The sequence below is a fragment of the Brassica napus genome, chromosome A6, assembly GCF_020379485.1.
Source record: "Brassica napus cultivar Da-Ae chromosome A6, Da-Ae, whole genome shotgun sequence".
NCBI lineage: Eukaryota > Viridiplantae > Streptophyta > Magnoliopsida > Brassicales > Brassicaceae > Brassica > Brassica napus.
The window spans coordinates 5,467,943-5,486,005 of record NC_063439.1 but is presented as its reverse complement, the minus strand read 5'-3'; the positions used below and the strand labels follow the sequence as shown (position 1 = coordinate 5,486,005).

The 18,063-nt window shown below is 28.8% G+C and overlaps 1 protein-coding gene across 1 annotated transcript; it reads right to left on the bottom strand.

Annotated features, from left to right (window-relative positions):
• Nucleotides 1–13,076: 13,076 nt before the first annotated feature.
• Nucleotides 13,077–17,218, bottom strand: LOC106346535 (phosphate transporter PHO1 homolog 3-like). Its single transcript, XM_013785900.3, has 13 exons — nucleotides 16,633–17,218; nucleotides 16,440–16,555; nucleotides 15,581–15,809; nucleotides 15,445–15,493; nucleotides 15,268–15,339; nucleotides 15,026–15,155; nucleotides 14,831–14,951; nucleotides 14,477–14,735; nucleotides 14,270–14,374; nucleotides 13,965–14,159; nucleotides 13,604–13,885; nucleotides 13,382–13,521; nucleotides 13,077–13,264 (listed from the first exon to the last, which is right to left on the bottom strand). The coding sequence occupies exons 1-13, from the start codon at nucleotides 17,136–17,138 to the stop codon at nucleotides 13,198–13,200; spliced, it is 2,271 nt and encodes a 756-aa protein (XP_013641354.2). The 5' UTR covers nucleotides 17,139–17,218; the 3' UTR covers nucleotides 13,077–13,197.
• Nucleotides 17,219–18,063: the final 845 nt, after the last annotated feature.

Below are 18,063 nucleotides of genomic sequence, written 5' to 3'. Positions count from 1 at the left end.
TCTCACCAATAGTCTAGCTAGCAACTATATCCTTTCTTGTTTTTATTTAATTTTTGCCAAGAAAGAATGTATATAAAAGTATTTTCCTTTGTAGAGATAAAATGCTTATTTTAATTAATGACATTTACAATTTAGCAAAAAAACAAAATTATGTCAGCATATAGTTTCTTAAACAACAGCCAAAAGGTTGTGAAACAGCGGGGCAGAAAGAAATAGAGGGGGACATCATTAAGGTATCCAGTAAGATTTTATGGAAGTCATAATAAATGCTAGAAAATGGTATTGTAAATCATTTCCCACCATAGCCCTATTTTAATACTCCCTTCGTTTTATTAATAGATTTCGTTTATAATAGATGAAGTTTTGATTTTTTACATACATATTAAAAAAATATTTTTTTAATATAATTTAAAAAATATTGAAAAAATAATTTTAAACTAATTTTTTTAATTATAAATAAACATAGTAAAAACAAAATTGGCTACACAGTTTTTGATAAAGTTAAAGTTATCTAGATATGTAAAAACATAATCTATTATGAAACAACAATAATCACCTACAATATCAACTATATTGAAGTGGAGTGAGTATCAAAAATATACATTTGAATACAAGTTTAGTATTAAAAGAACTTCTCGAACTATAATACCAACTATCACAATAAATTTTTACTATAGTATTAAATCAAAAATCCTTTTAGTTATTTAATGTTCCGATAAATACTCATTATCCTTATAACATATACATTAATTGTAATTCACAGATTTAAATTCTACAACTAAACTTTATAACTCATCTAGTGTTTCGTGAGTATATATCGAAGGTAAAAAGAAAAAAATATATAAATTTGTTTTTTGGTATACAAAATATATAAATTTTGAGAAAACGAGTACAAACAAACCAATTTTAAGAACACATAATAAGTATCCAATATTAATATCATGGATCACAATATCGAACATCTTAATACCAAATAGATCAAACTGAAGGAACATCATCTATAAGTAAACAAATTCAAGATAAAAATCAAATATCACCAATGATCAAGAAGATTGAATTTCGTATTATAATTAGTTGGACAGAGGTAAAAATTATTTCTCAGGCTATTAGATTTTTGTTTAAGTTTATCTTATGCCTTCAAAATTATATTTTTTGTATCAATGTTTCTGTTTCTGTTTTTAGTGTTTATTTCCGTAATTTGTTGTATTTTAAATCAGTTTTAATTGTTCAAAAAACTAAATTTAGAAAACATATAAAATTTTAAGATAAATAAATTTAATAACATAATTACACAAAATACAATTTGTTTTTATTTTTGTGAAAACAAATATATTTAATTAAACTACTTAAACACTAACATATATTTATTTTTGTGGAAGCCCCGTTAGTCCAATGGTTTGATGAAAGGTTCATTAATGCTTCTACACCAGCAGGTTCAGGTTTCAATTCCCAGAGAAAACGATTTATTAAATAATTATGCAGGTTACGGAGGAAATACTTACAAGAGATCTTCAACATGGTGTAAGTAAACCTGGTCAGTCGTGATTTTCGTAGGACGGCTCAGATGATGCAGTTAGACGTAGATTTTTATAAGGCAAGTAGTATGTCGGTTGTCGGATCGTCTATGTAATATTTCTCATAATTGTAATTTCATAATAAATCAGCGTTAAAAAAAAATACTAACTAAATTAATTCAAAAAGGTATTTCGTAGTTATAGCATCACACTATGTTAAATGTAACTGTTTCACACTATAACCTATGAACTAGATTTCGACCCGCACAACCGTGCGGTGTTTATTTTTATTTTATATACATAAATATTTTTTACATCATTTATGGTATATATATTTATTTAACAAATTAATATATGCATTAAGAAAATATTAAATATTATTTTTGTATTAAATTTTTATTCAGTTTTGACCCACCGACCTTCAAAACTAAATTTTCTATTAGCAATATTTTTACATTTATTTCTTTCAGATAATATATTATTATATATACAAAAGTCTAAGATATGTCGATTTTTATACATGTATTATATAGTTTTTGTATGTTAAGTCGTTATACCATCGTATTATATTTTTAGCATAAATATTTTATATTTATAAAACAGTTTTTACAAATTTATCAATTTAATATAATGTTATCATATTTAGTTCAATATAATAATCTCATTTAATATGAACTATTATTATTATAAAATGATAAAAAGGTAATTTTTTATTTTATAAATGATAACTAAATATATATATATATATGTATATATATATAAAAATGCATAATAATAGTTCATTGCTAATTACGAAATTAGTTGAAATATTCACATAAAATTTTTGAAAATTAACATAATGTTATAATATTTCAAATGATTTGTTAAAACAATTATATATATATATGTATATATTTATTTATATTTATATTTAAAATAAAAAGATATCATGCATAAATGATTTGTATTATTAACTTTGTCGAAATACATGTTAATTTATATACGTCTATTATATAGTTTTCTAATATTAACATGTGTTACCTACATATTACATTTCGAATATAAATACTTACAAAAAATAAAATATATAAAATTAATAATTTAATATAATTTAATCATATTTAGCACAATATAATAATTAATAATTTCTCTTTAAATGATTGATTATGATTATATAATTGATAAAATGATAGAATCTATATTTTATTATTATAACATATATAAATGTATGATATTATTTCATAACTAATTTCGAAATTAATGAAAATATTTACATATAATTTTTAAAAATTAAGATCTTGTTAAAATCTTTTAAATAGACTTGTTAGAACTTTTAAAATATATATTTATATTTAAAATAAAAAAATATCAAAAGATATTGTGATTAAGGTAGTTAAAAGATTCTATATATTATTAGTTTTAATAAAATATATTTAATTAAAAATTAAAGGATGGTCCAAATTATAAAACAATACATGTAAGAATTCATTACTTCTATTTTAATAGATAATATAGACTATAATTAGAAATTTGAAGAAAATATTATACAATTTTTATTATAATAAAATCTTAACTAACATTAATTTATAATAATATTAGAGTACTAATCACGAAATTAATAAATGATTCATTTTATAATAATATTTAAAATATCTAATATGATTTTGTAGATTTTTTTCTCAATATATTTTTATAATTAAAAAATAAGACAATTTTATAGGTGAGTTGTTATATATGTCAATTATTTAAGATGTGATATCTTAATGATGTCATTATGTTAATTAGAATTAAATGAAATATAATTTTCTAGAGAAGATCCATTTTAAAAAAATTACACATGAAGAGAAGTTGTGAGTTCTGTTTTAATATAATCGATGTCTTAAGTGGACTATGTATACGCAATGTCGCAATACAGCGGATACATTTTGATCTCCATTCATACATAAGTTTTAGGATATGAGTGTTTATAGCGCCTCAAGTGCATAATGAAAAAAGTACAAATGTATCCATTTAAACAGATAAAACAAATATGCGGGACTGTCAAATCATTAGAACCACACCTAAACAGATAAAACAAATAAGCTGTTTGTTATTTATATCTTAAACGTACATACCTTAATAATGGTGTGGTTAGAAGATATTTTTGATTTTGTATAGTATATACATGATATACTCATATACATATATATATATATATATATATATATATATATAAGTTTAATTTAGAAAATTTTGAAACTATAGAAGTATTAATTTTATTTGAGAATATAACTATGTTTACAACAAATTTATCTTAATAACTATTTATAATTATACAGCTAAATAATTATTATACTTTTGTTGTATTTTTAATTAATTCTATTATAATCCATATTATTTATAACTTTTATCATTCAAATATTTGTTCCACAGGGCATATCACTTTGTTATCATTCAAACTTTAATAACAACTTGTGTATCCTATAAAACCACACTTGAATATACCGTACCATATTATCCGCTTAGTCTGATCCGTTTTTACCAAATTTTTTTGTTTTCCACAAAAAATAATAAAACAACAGTGAGTGCAATTCAAAAATTATGCAAATCTTTTAGACTATTGACTGAATCAAAAAGCCTTTCACATCATCTTAATTTATTCATTTATACTGATAATATATACCACTGATTCCAGTATATATATATACATATGGATAATATGATAAAACTGAGATGTTAAAGGATCCAAAATTTCTAACAATATCTACTTCTTAATATTAATATCAATAATAATAATAATAATAAAGCGATAGTGAAAAGAAATCTTAAGTAGATATTCTTAGATAATGGGGATGATTGGTAAGTGCTGTAGCTTTATATTTTTTGATGTAGAATTTAATCTGTAGATTTATTTGCTGTAGCTTTCATTGATGTAGATTTCTAAAGCACTAATTTTTTGCTTTGGAAATAAAGCTCTCTACAGCCATATTTTGATTTTGCAGAGATTTTTTTGCTGTGAGTTTTTTAACGAAAGCAAAGCTCGATTGGTTGAAATATATAGCTGTAGACTAAATTTTGGCTGTCCAGAGCATCTACAGCCCCAACCAATCATCCCCAATAAGAAAGTGATATTCAAAACTAGGGTTTTTAGGACATCTTCTACTCTACTCTATTTTTCACTCTAAAATAGAATTTAGAATAAAAATATTCTAATAATACCTTATTTTTCACTCTATAAAAGAGTAAAAAACATGGTTACTTTAAATATAGAGTAACTTGTTCAATACTTTTTTTCTAAAGTTTTTAAAGGACGGTACTTCAGGAATGCTTCACCTCTGGAACCGATTCGCTCATATTCCTTGTCATACGGCTGGAGGAGTATTATCTCTGCTAAATCTCTAGTTTGCAAAGGACTAATCAAAAGGGTTGGAACATGGTCATCTATTTCAGTATGGAATGATCCTTGGATCCCATTCACTCACCCAAGACCAGCTAACAAAAACTTTCATAATAATTACTCGGATCTCACAGTAGATTCTCTCATTAATCAGGAATCCTGAACATGGAATTTACAGGCTATGAGGACATTGGTGGAACCCCAAGATGCAAAAATGATTGAAAGTATTCTTTTGAGTAAGAATCAGATAGAAGATAGGAATGGATGACAGTTTACTAATAATGGAAAATATACGGTACAATCAGGGTATCAGGTAGAAAGGATATATCATGATAAGGAAAAACTACCAAAATTTTATGGAACAAATGTGGATACACCGAAGGTATTTTGCTGGAAAGTGAAATGTCCTCCAAAGTTAAAACATTTCTTATGGCAACTTTTGACAGGTTGTATAGCGGTAACAAAAAATCTAAAGGCGAGAGGAATACAAGGAGATTCTTGTTGTACAAGGTGTGGAGATTCATAGGAATCAATTGATCATGTGTTCTTTGAATGTCTCATGGCACGTCAAGTGTGGGTACTATCTAAGATCCCATCGAATCCAAATCTCTTCCCTATGGGTTCTCTTTTTGCTAACATGGACCATCTTTTTTGGAGGGTTAATCCAAAAATGGAAGACCATCAGTTTACATGGATATTATGGTACATCTGGAAGGGCCGGAATAATAAGTTGTTCAGTAATCTTGATATCGATCCGAAGGAAACACTCAACTTAGCAGAATTGGAATCAAAACTTTGGGCTGAGACACATATTATTAATAATCCGAGGTTGGGACAAAATATACAGATCAGATCTACTTCTGGAACTACAGGAAGATGGCGTTTTACAGATGGTTCCTAGAAAGATAAGAACTTATTTTCAGGACAAGGATGGTACAATACACTACCAGGGTTCAACGGGTTGTTAGGGGGCAAGGAATGTAAGGGCATGTTTCTCTCCTCATCATGCGGAGATAGAGGCATTAATTTGGGCAATGAAATGTATGAAGAATTTAAGACAGTTTTGGGTGACGTTTGCAACAGATTATTCTCAAGTGGTGAAGATCGTTTCAGAATCAGAGGATTGGGCAGCATTGAAAGCTACCTGGAAGACATTATGCTTTTGAGAAGAAGCTTCACCATCTCAGATATCGTTCATGTACCTAGGACGGAAAACATAAAGGCGGATCGCTTGGTACGCAGTCCTCAGATTTAGCCGTCTTTCGTAATACACATAGATGCAGAGTTGCCGCCTTGGTTTACAGAGTCTACATGAGTCTCTGAATGTTTGTTGTCAAAAAAACAAAATAGAGTAACTTGTTTTTTTTTGTTCATCACTCTATTTTCTACTTTAAAATAGAGTATTATTGGAATAAACTCAAACTCTATTATAGAGTTATTCTAGTTTAGAGTAAAAAATGGAATAAACCATTGGAAATGGTAAGAAGATGATCTAACGAAGAACCGTAGACTAGCGGCTTTTCAAGGACATTCGATAAAATTAGAACACTACAAAAAAAAAAAGAGAAGATTAGTATGATTCGTGCGCAAAGATGACTTTAGTTTTAAAAAATGTAGATTATTAGCATATGATTGGAACCTTATAAATTAGAATTTCATTGAATATTTAAAATGTATACGTTTATCAAAAAAGTTTTTGAATAATAAAAAAAAGTTCAAAGATTTTGGTGAGAGTATTAATTTAATGGTAAGTAGTTACATCGTTTACTCCTTCGATAAGCATGAACACAGTGTTATGATTTAATGTACTCCTTTTTTCTAAAAAGATACACGTTCTAAAAAATTTATTTAAAAAATATATATTTTGTATTTCTAATATATTTTTTTGTCAACTAATAATAAAAAATTATAAATTTCAAAAACCTTAATTATATTTCTTGAAGTCTTATTGTTTTAGAAGTATAAGAAATATAAAATGATAAAACGTAGTATTTATAAATAAGTTTAATACCTATCATATTAAAATAAAAGTAAAAATAAAATATCAATAATTTAACCATTTAAATATTTTTTTATCCTTTCATTATTTAATAATTAATTTCTTAAATTGATCCTAAACTAAAACTTATTTAAATACAGTTTAATGTCACTGAGAAATTACCTAATCATGAGTTTTAGTATTTTTATTTTATTTTTGTCAAAATAAACAAGCACATAACATACATACTTAAATTTATTATTAAATTAATTAATGTTAGAGCATAAATTTAAAATAACTAATTACTAAACATGAAAAACAAATAATGATATATTGATTGCGGAAACAACCTTAAAACCATGACAAAAATTAATTTAGATATATTAATGTTATATTAGTAATAGATAATTAATAAAAATAACAATTAAATTTTATTTAACATTATCATAAATTTTGATCAACAAATAAAAATAAAAATTAAATTAAATTTGTGAGGATGTACGAATTACATTCTAAAAATGTGGGTGATTCAGATTATAAGAAAAAAAAAGATTAATTAATATAAATTATAAAATTATTCTGTTTATAAATGTCATATTAGACATTTATTTAATGCGGTAAATTTTTGTAATAGAGAATTTCTCTTTAAAATATACATTATTACTTAGACGAATAAATAATTATTTATAAAAAGTAAAACAAATTTTCGCGTAGATGCTTGAATCAAACTCTATTTTTTTATTAATAAGTTTAACTTTTGGGAAAATTTGGAGAAATACTATTATTCGAGATTTTATTTTGAAAATTACACCATCATATAAGTTTTTTGAAAAATACACTTTCGTATATATGAATTTACTAAATTATCCATTCTGAATATTCAATATTATTATCAATATTATGTCATTATAATTTATTTAATATTAAGATTAACAGTTTCAATAAGAATAAGTTTTTTAAGAAAAAAAATATCTACAATATTTACACAATATATATTTTGCTATATTTAAATATTTTATTTTATTTTGAAAAAAATAACAAGTGAACCTCGTCGAGCTCCTTTTCTTCTTTTTGATACTTTGTTCTCCATTTTTCAAAAACATTTTTTCTCTTTTCTTTTTGTGTTACAAACATTTTTCTTTTTCTAGTTTCAACTTAATTCTCCTTCTCATTCAGAGGTTTGTTAATTTTTCACCAATCCTTTTAAGTGTAATTCGATTTCGTAAAAGGTGATTTGGTTTTTCTTCTTCGTGATTTCACCCAACATATGTTTACATTCTTCTTTTTTTGAAGAAACATATATGTTTACGTTCTCCATTAGAGACCTAATAAATGATATTGTTTTTGTTTAATTTTTAGAGGACTTTGGTGAAACCCTTTCCTATTTTAGGCTAGTAACTTCTCTTAGGAGATCCTGACTTCTTTTGGTCTCTTTAACAATTTGTTTATCCATGTTCTTATGCTGAAAGATCTGCTCGCCTTTCCAAATTCTCCTAGTGTATCCACTTAGAGACACTGTCAAAACTTGATTCAAATATCAGATTCAATCGATGCATACACCTAATGTTTCATGACAAACATTAATTCGGGAATGAGACAAAGAGTTAACGTGAAACAATGGTTTTGGAATATAATTCTAGCAATTAAGAGATAAAAGTTCTTGATCGTAGTCTTTTGGTTGGTTGCTTTAGCTCGTGCTCGGTGAATATATAAAAAGAATCGTAGATTCAGTTCCAAAGATATCTTGGATTTCCACTTTTAGTCCTCCGTACTTCAGTGATGATAACTCACTACGAGTTAATGTGGTAGGCGTTGTGCTCTCTTTTCTTGAACAAGTGAAGGATGATAACTTATGTTTCAGGTTTCAAATTATTCTGAAATATTAGTCCATAATAACACATACGCTTTCTTTAGATTTTAAAACTTTGCACGAGAAATTAAAAATAAAACATATTGATATATATATATATATATATATATATATATATATATATATATATATATATATATATGTCTAATTGAATTAATCTCACACATATTATCTTAAACATATAGAATTATAATATTATTTATCGTTATTAATTTCAGATTTATATTGTAATTACTGAAATTCTAATCTGGTTAAAAATGTCTTTTCACATTTAATAAAGTGTAGTTTTCAAAAAATTAAAAATAAAGTATAATTTTCAAATTTGATACTATTAATAGAGTATTTTTCAAATTATCCCTTAACTTTTTATATGTATTATTTTAAAACACAGAAAATATTTATTAATCAATAAATATCCGGCAGAATGACGGAAAGCTAAGGGTTTTTCCCGATAAAAATATATATTTTGACTTGAACTCGAATCTTATACAACTAAACTAGGCTAGCTAAGGAAAAGTAATAAAATAACCAATTGAAAATTTAGAATTTGGTTGTTCAAATCCTCAAGCAGTGTAGTTTCTAGTCGAAAGCCGTGCAAACATTTTTGGTTGCCAGAAGCGAATCGTAAAAAATCTAGAATAAAAATAATAATACATATACATTATAATAGGGAAGAAAATATAGATAACTAAACTAACAAACAAAATATCAATTATACAACAATATTCTTTTGTGTTTCAAAAAAGTGTTTCAATTTTTTTTTAAAAAAATATTAAAAAAGTATGTATTATTAAAATTTAGAACTATTTTTTAAGATAGGATATGCTATAATAGAATAATTGAATAAATATAAAAAAGATGCATCAACTTTTTTTGTAACTGTTATCAACTTTATTTTCCAATATTTCAAAAAAGGCATTCAAAATTTTAATCCTATATCATATTACTCTTAATATTTAACAATTAACAATTGTCTACATGCGTAGGAAACCCATATATTTATAACCATGTTTTCAAAGTCCTAATTGTTATAGTACTTTGATCGTTAACTCAAATTTTTATAAAATCATGCCTTTCATATTAATAGACGATGCCCTCAATTTTTAAAAATATTTTGCTGCCATAGGCGAAGGTTCCCTTTTTCCACACTGTGGCACGGCATCTTACCACCACGTCATGGAATCCAATTTTTGGTTATTTAAACTGGGACCACGTATTTTTTTTATCAAGAAAATTTAAAACAAATTCAAATTTTTTTAAAAAAAATTAATAAAATTAACTTACAATAATTTAAGGGAAAAGAAAAGGATACTCTAATGTCTTCCCCTTAACGTCGTCACCCATAACACTGACAGGATTTCGTGAGAAAAGCATTTTTCTCTGTCGTCATTACCATGTTCCTACGTGACCGTCGGGCACGACAGATATATTTAGGAATTTTGTTCTTGACTTACGACTAATCTCTAAGTCTACTGTATATTTTAAATAAGCGGCAAATATATAAGAGTCTTATTTGCATTTTATTTTTTTAGAGCATTATTATTAAGGGATATTTTGGAAAAATACATTTGTATGAGATTTTAATTTGAAATTTACACCATTATTTATTTATTTTTGGAAACTACACTTTTATATGTGTAAATTGACTAAATTGCCCAATCTGGATATTTAAAAGTATTGTAATATAATTATTTTTTTCATAATTTTATTTAAATATGTAAACTAACAATTTCACAAGAATGTGATTTTTATTTTGAAACAATACTACTAGATCTAGTGTTTTTTGAAATAAACAAAATAAGCGTCTTTTTCCTCGTATATTCTTCCTATTTCTTGTAGTCTCCATTTATGTAAAACATATCTTCTATTTTTTTCTTTGTAGAGTATTTGCACTCACTACATTAACATTATATCATATTTAGGTTTATACACTTTTTTTTATCACCCCACAATTTGACTTATTCAAATGAGCATCCTATCCCTATTGACTATATTTCGTTTTCTTCTTCGTCTCCACCGCCTTCCTCTGCCGTGATCTCGTCCTCACTGCCGCCGTAATCGTTCCCCTCGTCGTAACCGTTGGATCGGCGTTTAAATCTCGATTTGTCCTCTGAATCATCCGTAAAAGCTGAAGTTTTAATTTTAGGAGTGATATCCTGAAGTAATCGCAGATGCAAGCATAGAAAACGCAAACTCAAAAAAATAGGAATAATCATCAAAAATCAGAAACTGCCACTGAAAAACGGCATGAACATGGAGCATAACATTGTTCTTACAATATTTGGAAGTACGCAAACATTCTTCATACGAATGATCTGTCATACACCACAACATCCAAGTATACAAATATGATATCAATTTGTTCATGTGTTTACAGTATGATCTACGTAAATATGTTGGAAAACATCCAATAAACTAATACCTATTAAAAATAACACCCACTAACAGTTGGTATTGTACTTCAGAAGAAGAAATAAAACACAGACGGTCTTCATGAATGCCACAAGAACATCGTGACAAATTGTAATTAAAGATGATTATAGTTATATAAAAATCTTAGTAACTTCTTTGGAATCGTGAGTTTTTTGTTTTATTAACTTCGTAAACATCAGTTTCTTAGTCGTGAGTTTTTGTTTTACAAACTAAATATAGGTATAGCAAAAATATAGTTATAAAATATTGACCAAATATATAATGCTAAAAAGTTTGTATGTAGCATGATGAATAGAATTGTTGCTTGCAACATAATTGTGTAAGTTTTTATTTAAGTTATTTCAGAAATTTATTTATTTGGTAATTTAAAAACACTTAAATCATTGACATGTATTTTTCTCAAATATATAATTATTTCAAACATAAATAATTTTGATTAAACTTATTTAGTTTTTTATTTTATATTAAATTAGGATTAAACTGCCTTTTCATATATAAGAAAGTGTAATTTTCAAAAATAAAAAATAAGGGTGCAATTTTCAAAATTCAAATCACGAATAAGGTATTTTCAAATTATCACTATTATTAATAACTGCGTTATTCGAATTCAAACCCAAAACGAACCCGCAAATATCCGAACCGAAACTCACAAAGATCCGAACCAAAGTAAACCGAACCAAACGGTACCTGAATGTTCATCCTTAATGAAATGTATAAAAAAGTTATTGATAACAAAATGTGTATTGTTTATAATATTTAAATGCAATATATTTTTAAAAAAATTCAGTCCACGCAGGACGAGGATTATTATCTGGTTGTAATTAATTGTACTGTATTGTGTTCGTACGAAGTCCCACATCGTTCCCCTTCCCCGGGAATGAGTCCTATGCACAGAAAAATTGGTTTGTCGTGCTTGCTGAAAATTGTTGTTAGTTCGTATGCATAGACACTTAAGAACACAAACAAATTATACTAATTCAATTCATAAGGACATCTCAAACTCTCAATACACAATTCTACAATAAATTGAATTGTGCTATCACTTTTAGAATAAATTGAATTGTATGCTATCACTTTTTCTTCATTAGTTGTTCTAAGAATGTCGATGTGTTTTACAATCATATTCATAAGATTGTTTTCTGCTTAGCGCAAGAACACTAACACGCTAAAATCACAATTTCAATTCATAAAGACAGCTCAATACACGATTCTAAATGAATCTTAATTTATATGATGTTACTTTTTCATCATTTAAGTTGTTCTTAAACATTGTTCAAAAATGGCAATATATTTTGAAAGTTTATTGATAAGATTTCAAATATAATCATATGAAATTATGTGGGAAAATACTAAATTGTAACACACACATTTCAAATACAAAATTTAGAATATTAATTTTCATGATTATTTTACACTTTACACCAAAAAGAAAACTGTAATGATTAGTAGTTATTTTAGGGAAGGCGAAATTGTGGGCGGCTTATGGTTGGTATAGAGGAAATTTTGGTGTGTAACCCATGTTTCAATTACAAAAATTTGAAATGAATCTTGATTATTGTTTACACTATTTTCCTAATGTGCATATGTTCCCAAAAATTTGTCTTTTACGTGATTTACACACAAAGAATAACTATTTAAGTTAACCTAATGTACAGTTCCATATACATTACCTAAAATAATTCTACCGTAGGTAATTCACATTGTTAACAGCTTGATATTTTGCTATGCAATGCAAATATCTCAATAAGATTTCAAATTGATTCAATTTATATAGAGAAATATTGGATTGATTCCGGTAATAAATGAAAGATTACCCTTGCAAGCATGATAAAACGAATGCATCAAAACATTTTCCAAATAGTAATTTAAACAATATTCCATTTACCATCGTATCTTTGTATATAAACCACATTGATCAAATATAAGTGTTTAAAATGAAATTTTATTATAGCTCTCAAAACATACGGGAATAGAAAAGATAAGAATGTGTAAACTGTTTGATTGAACTTTGGTATCCAAAGAATACATTCACAGTCTTCTTAAACTACTAAGTGCCTTTATCTCCACCGTGGCTCGATTCTTGTTTGACATTCTTCAAATGCTCCTTTTCTAATCTGTTTTCCACGAACCAGACCAAGAACAGAAAAAAAAAAGAGAGTTGTTAACTGAATATTAACGGAACAAAACAGATTGTGGAATCATTGATATGAGTTTTGAAGGTGTTTTTTCACCTGAAGAAATTCCATATACCACGACGAATTATCTCAAGACTAGCTACAACAGCAACCATTGTCTGTGTGCTATGCCTGAAGGGGAGATTGAAATCCAGAACCGTTTGGATCCATGCAAATCTCAGCAGGACATTCAAAATCTGTTACATGCTCTAAACATCAGTTGTTGTAAAACATGTTTTTATGGAGTTGTTGTTTTGTTGTTGTTGTTTTGAGACTCACCATAGCAATAAAGTATACTTCCTTTTGAGGAATGAGGAGGTTATCCCGAAGCCAGCGGTTTTCGGATTTCTGGTTTAGAAGACCCCAGTCATGGACAAAGTCCCAGTAAGTACCGAATATTGCAGCTACGACTGAGAAGATAATAGCTAAAACTCTCCAAGCGATTTGAGCTGGCTGGATACTGTAAGCAGTTCTGAAGCAAACCGCCACTATTGTCAAGAAGTACTTGAGTCCGTTCCACCTGTGATCCGGGTCTTTATCATCAAACAACCGTCGCAGGCACTGCATTGAATACAAATTTAGTTATTAAATGAAGGCTAGAGAAGTAAAGTTTTTCGTTTGGAGAAAATAAGCTATGTACCTGAAGGAGGCGAGAGACGAAAGGGATGACAGCAACTATGAAGAAGAAACTGTTGTACGCATGAGACTTGGTACAACTGTTCTCTCTGTGTTTGAAGTCACCCCAACCATAGTAACATATGTAGAACTCGAAGCTTCGAAGAGCTTGAACCTGGCTAGTGAATTGATCGCCCAAGAAGCTATCAGCAAATGATACCTGCATGAGAAATTAAAAACAAAAAAAACAAAATGGACGGTTCAAGACCTACTATAATTTTACAAGATTAATTCTCTCTGGTCAACAAGCTTATTCGATCTCTGGTTTACCTTATAAAAAGGAGCGGCGATGCAATGAAACAAACATGTAAGGTAGAATTGGCGTTTCGAGTGATAAAAGAATTTGAATGGCAGAAATAGAACCCCAAATATACCCTGCAAAAGTGGAAAACAAAACAAAACGGAGTTTGTTATGCTGCCAGTGTTTTAATGGCTGATTTTCTTATTACAAAACAACTCCCGGATTTTGGAACTCACAATAAGTAGGAAAAGAGGAAGAAGTTCGGTGAATGCTTGATAGTCTTTCGTTTCAGGATCTACCTCCATGTCAAGATTTGCAAGAACACAAAGCAATGCAAAGACGCCAATGCTGAAAGCCACAAGCAGGACTTGTCTGTGTCCAAGTTCAGTTCCTTGCTTGAAATCCAATATTTTGGAATAGTTTATTCTGTATCGCCTCCAGTAGTATATATTCGCAGCATACACGATGATATGCAGCATTACAAAACCGAACCAGCTGCAAGAAAACAGCAGAGAAGATATCAACAACTATAAGCAAAATCGATATATAAATATTTAAAGAAGAAATGACAAGTTCACTAAGCTTCTTACCTATAAAGTGGGAACATAGTATTCATGTATACATCCTGGCCATCGTTCTGCAATATATTTCGGGTGCGGATGATCGAGACAAGAGCCACTATAAGAGAGAAAACGCATCCAGCCGAGAAACCTGAAACCAATATCCTCCTCACAATAATAAGTTTGAACTTCAAAAACCAATTGATGCAAGTTTCTGATTTTTACCTGTGGAGAATGTAAGTCTGTGCCTCTCTCGTGTCATTTTAGGCCGTAGAATGTTCATTCCTTTGGTTCGATTATCTTCTGCAAAATGTTTTATGAAGTCCTCTTCAACACGCTTTGTGAGTCGCACGACCTGTCGTCATAACAGAGGATCCAGAGAAGATCAAAAAAAGAAAAAAAAAAAAACAGAGGACTCGACGATGATACTTTTGCCAATTGGTTCAAAAACTCATAAAAACTCTTACTTCATCAGAGCTTCCGAGGTATGAACTATCAACCACTTCCATGTAAGGCTTCCTTGCATCCCTCAAAGTTATCTATAAAACATACATTTAGTCGAACACAGTTTCAATCATATGACTCATATAATAAATATATAACCAGGACTGTGTATAACTCCGACTCAAAGTATCAAACCTTACCTTCTCATACTTCTTCAATATCTTCGAGAACGCCTTTGCATTCGAAAAGCTGTATATGCATAATTTAAGAAACATCAATCACAGACAAATAATAAGATTCAAAAAGTCGCAATCCTACTACGAAACTTATGCGCACCTGTAGTTTTGGATATCCAGAAGCTTCCGATATAACGTGACGTAAGCGTGTTCCAGTTTCTTCTCCTTTTCCCTCAGTTTTGTTTTGTTTAAACTTAACTCGCTCTTCTTCGATTCCTTAATATTTCCTCTGGTGTTGATGCTCATCATGCTCGTATCCATTGCATCGGCCGATTCTATGGCTCCATCTTCTGATTGACCAACTCTGCTCGACTCTCCTTCCTCTATCACTACAAATTTGAATGTTGATTTTGTTTAGTTACGTCACAATACGATTTGTAGTAAATATTCTTATAATATAAATTTTTATCTCAATTTAAAAGTTTAGTTAAAAACTTTAATTTTTATATTTATATAGTTTTTTTAAAAATATATATATTTTTAACATTCCGTTGCAACCGCAAAACTGAAACTGAGTTTTGAAAGTTTGGAGCGGTATAATGCTATTTTTGGTGTTTTTATAATTGTTGTAAAAAGCTAAAAATTGCTACCATTCGCAAACGTTGAAGACAGATCTAGTACATAAATATAACATCCCGAACAAAAACAAATTCATTAATACAAACTTACAGAATAGGTTATATTTATGAAAATCACAGAGACAATTGAACTAATTTTTATAGGAGAGTTTTTTTAACCCGTGGGGGGGGGGGATTTTGAACCAGTTTTTTAAACTGGTTTCGTAGCCGGAAACCACGAAACTAAACATCCGAATTTGGAAATGTCAAAACGGAACATAAAAATGGGGGAACAATTTTAAATTCTTGTTGTTTACTTGTCGAAAGTCAGTGAGTGGTGGAAAAGTAGCTATGTGTCTATTGTTGCTTTTTTTTTTGTGCACCATGTCTATTGTTGCTTACCGGATTTAGCTCCGACGGGACTAGAAGGAGAGATAGCCGCCACCAGTGGACTGATCTCTTCATCCCTTTCTTCCCGTCCGCACCTTTCTGGATTCTCAACTTTAGCACGAGAAGCTCTGAAATATATAGAGTTTAAAACAATTACTAATAAATTATCAATATATAGTTTATATAATCATTATAGAGATCATACATATTAGCTACTCTTTTCCAACGCGAATATTTTATATCGTTATGCTTAGAACCGGCCGTGATCAAAGCTTCCAGCTCTCCTTTAAGCCCTTCTTCTTCTTTCAACACTTTCTCAACTTTCTCTTCGTAAAACTTTATGACTTTATTGAATTCCTTATCTAGTCGTCCGAAAAACTCTCTCTCGTACTCTCCTACTTCCTCCTCCATCAGAAACTTCGTCTGGACCTGGCCATCCGCGGTGGTCTCCACCTGAATCGGCCCAGTCGTCGTCGTAGTTTTCGTCTTCAATTGCACCCCTCCCTCGACGTCTTGAGAATTACCGAGTCTTTGTCTTCGCGGAGTAAAGAGTTGTAAACAGCTAAATAGGCTGTCCAGAGTCTTTTTCCGGTTTAATCCTCCGCCGTGGTGATCCTTGTGTTTAAGACATTTTTTCAGATAATCGTAGTCCATGTAAGCTTGTTGCCACTCTGACACCATCTGAGACGAAAACTCCTTCCCGAACTTCATTTCGACTCTTTTTTCGATTCTCTCTTAGATTTTTTTTTTGTTATTCTATGTTTCTCTGATGAGAACTGATGAGAAGAGTAAGGATGTATATATACACCTAAATTTTTCTAAATTTATGTTAATCATGGACTTGCAGTTGACTTAAAACTAATTAGAAATCAAAGTATCGACTATACTTTTAGTATATTACTTCACTATTTATCCAACTATTGATGAGAAATTTTTTTCTCTCATTTACACTTCATCACACTCAAGCATAAACGATAACGGTCAAAGTATATATTTTTCAAGATGCCACAGTTTGCGACATTTATTTTCACTACTCACTATGATTTAATACAATTAAGTTTATAGGAAGCCAAACGAACATTTTGTTTTAGTAGTTCTTACAATAGATTCTATCATCGTAGTTTGGTTATAAGCCACATTGATCAAAATGTCGTAATTGGAAAAAATAACTAAAAGTCAAGACATTTTTATTTTTAACTAATCCATTGCTCATTATCATCTCGCGGGAGAGTATAGTAAAACAAAATGTTCGGTATCTCCTCTTCTGAAAAATGAAATGTATACAAACCACGTTGATCTATATGTTGTAAAAGAGTAGCTGAAAATATTTTGACATGTTCGATTTAATAAATCCGTTAATCAGTGTCGTATGTTATTATACTCGAGTTGACATGTTGGATGTATTAATATTATTATTATATTTATAACCGTAAGATCCCTAAGGTCTTATAGATCAATCTCAATAGGCATTGCATCCGGACATACAAAACTCCATTGTTAAGGACACGGGTAGGTAGTGAATATATTCAAACCCATGACAGAAGCTCAAGATGAAATTTCTTTACCACTAGGCCAAATTGATTTGGTTGATGTATATTTTTTTTGGGTATTCCTGGTTTGTGAAAATATCCAGACT

What these genes read in the sequence shown, in the direction of transcription:
- LOC106346535 (XM_013785900.3), bottom strand. Translation starts at nt 17,138, where the DNA reads ATGAAGTTCGGGAAGGAGTTTTCGTCTCAGATGGTGTCAGAGTGGCAA. An exon ending in CTGGATATCCAAAACTACAG is followed by an intron (nt 15,494 to 15,580) that starts GTGCGCATAAGT and finishes ATGCATATACAG; the next exon opens with CTTTTCGAATGCAAAGGCGT. An exon ending in ACCTCGGAAGCTCTGATGAA is followed by an intron (nt 15,156 to 15,267) that starts GTAAGAGTTTTT and finishes TTATGACGACAG; the next exon opens with GTCGTGCGACTCACAAAGCG.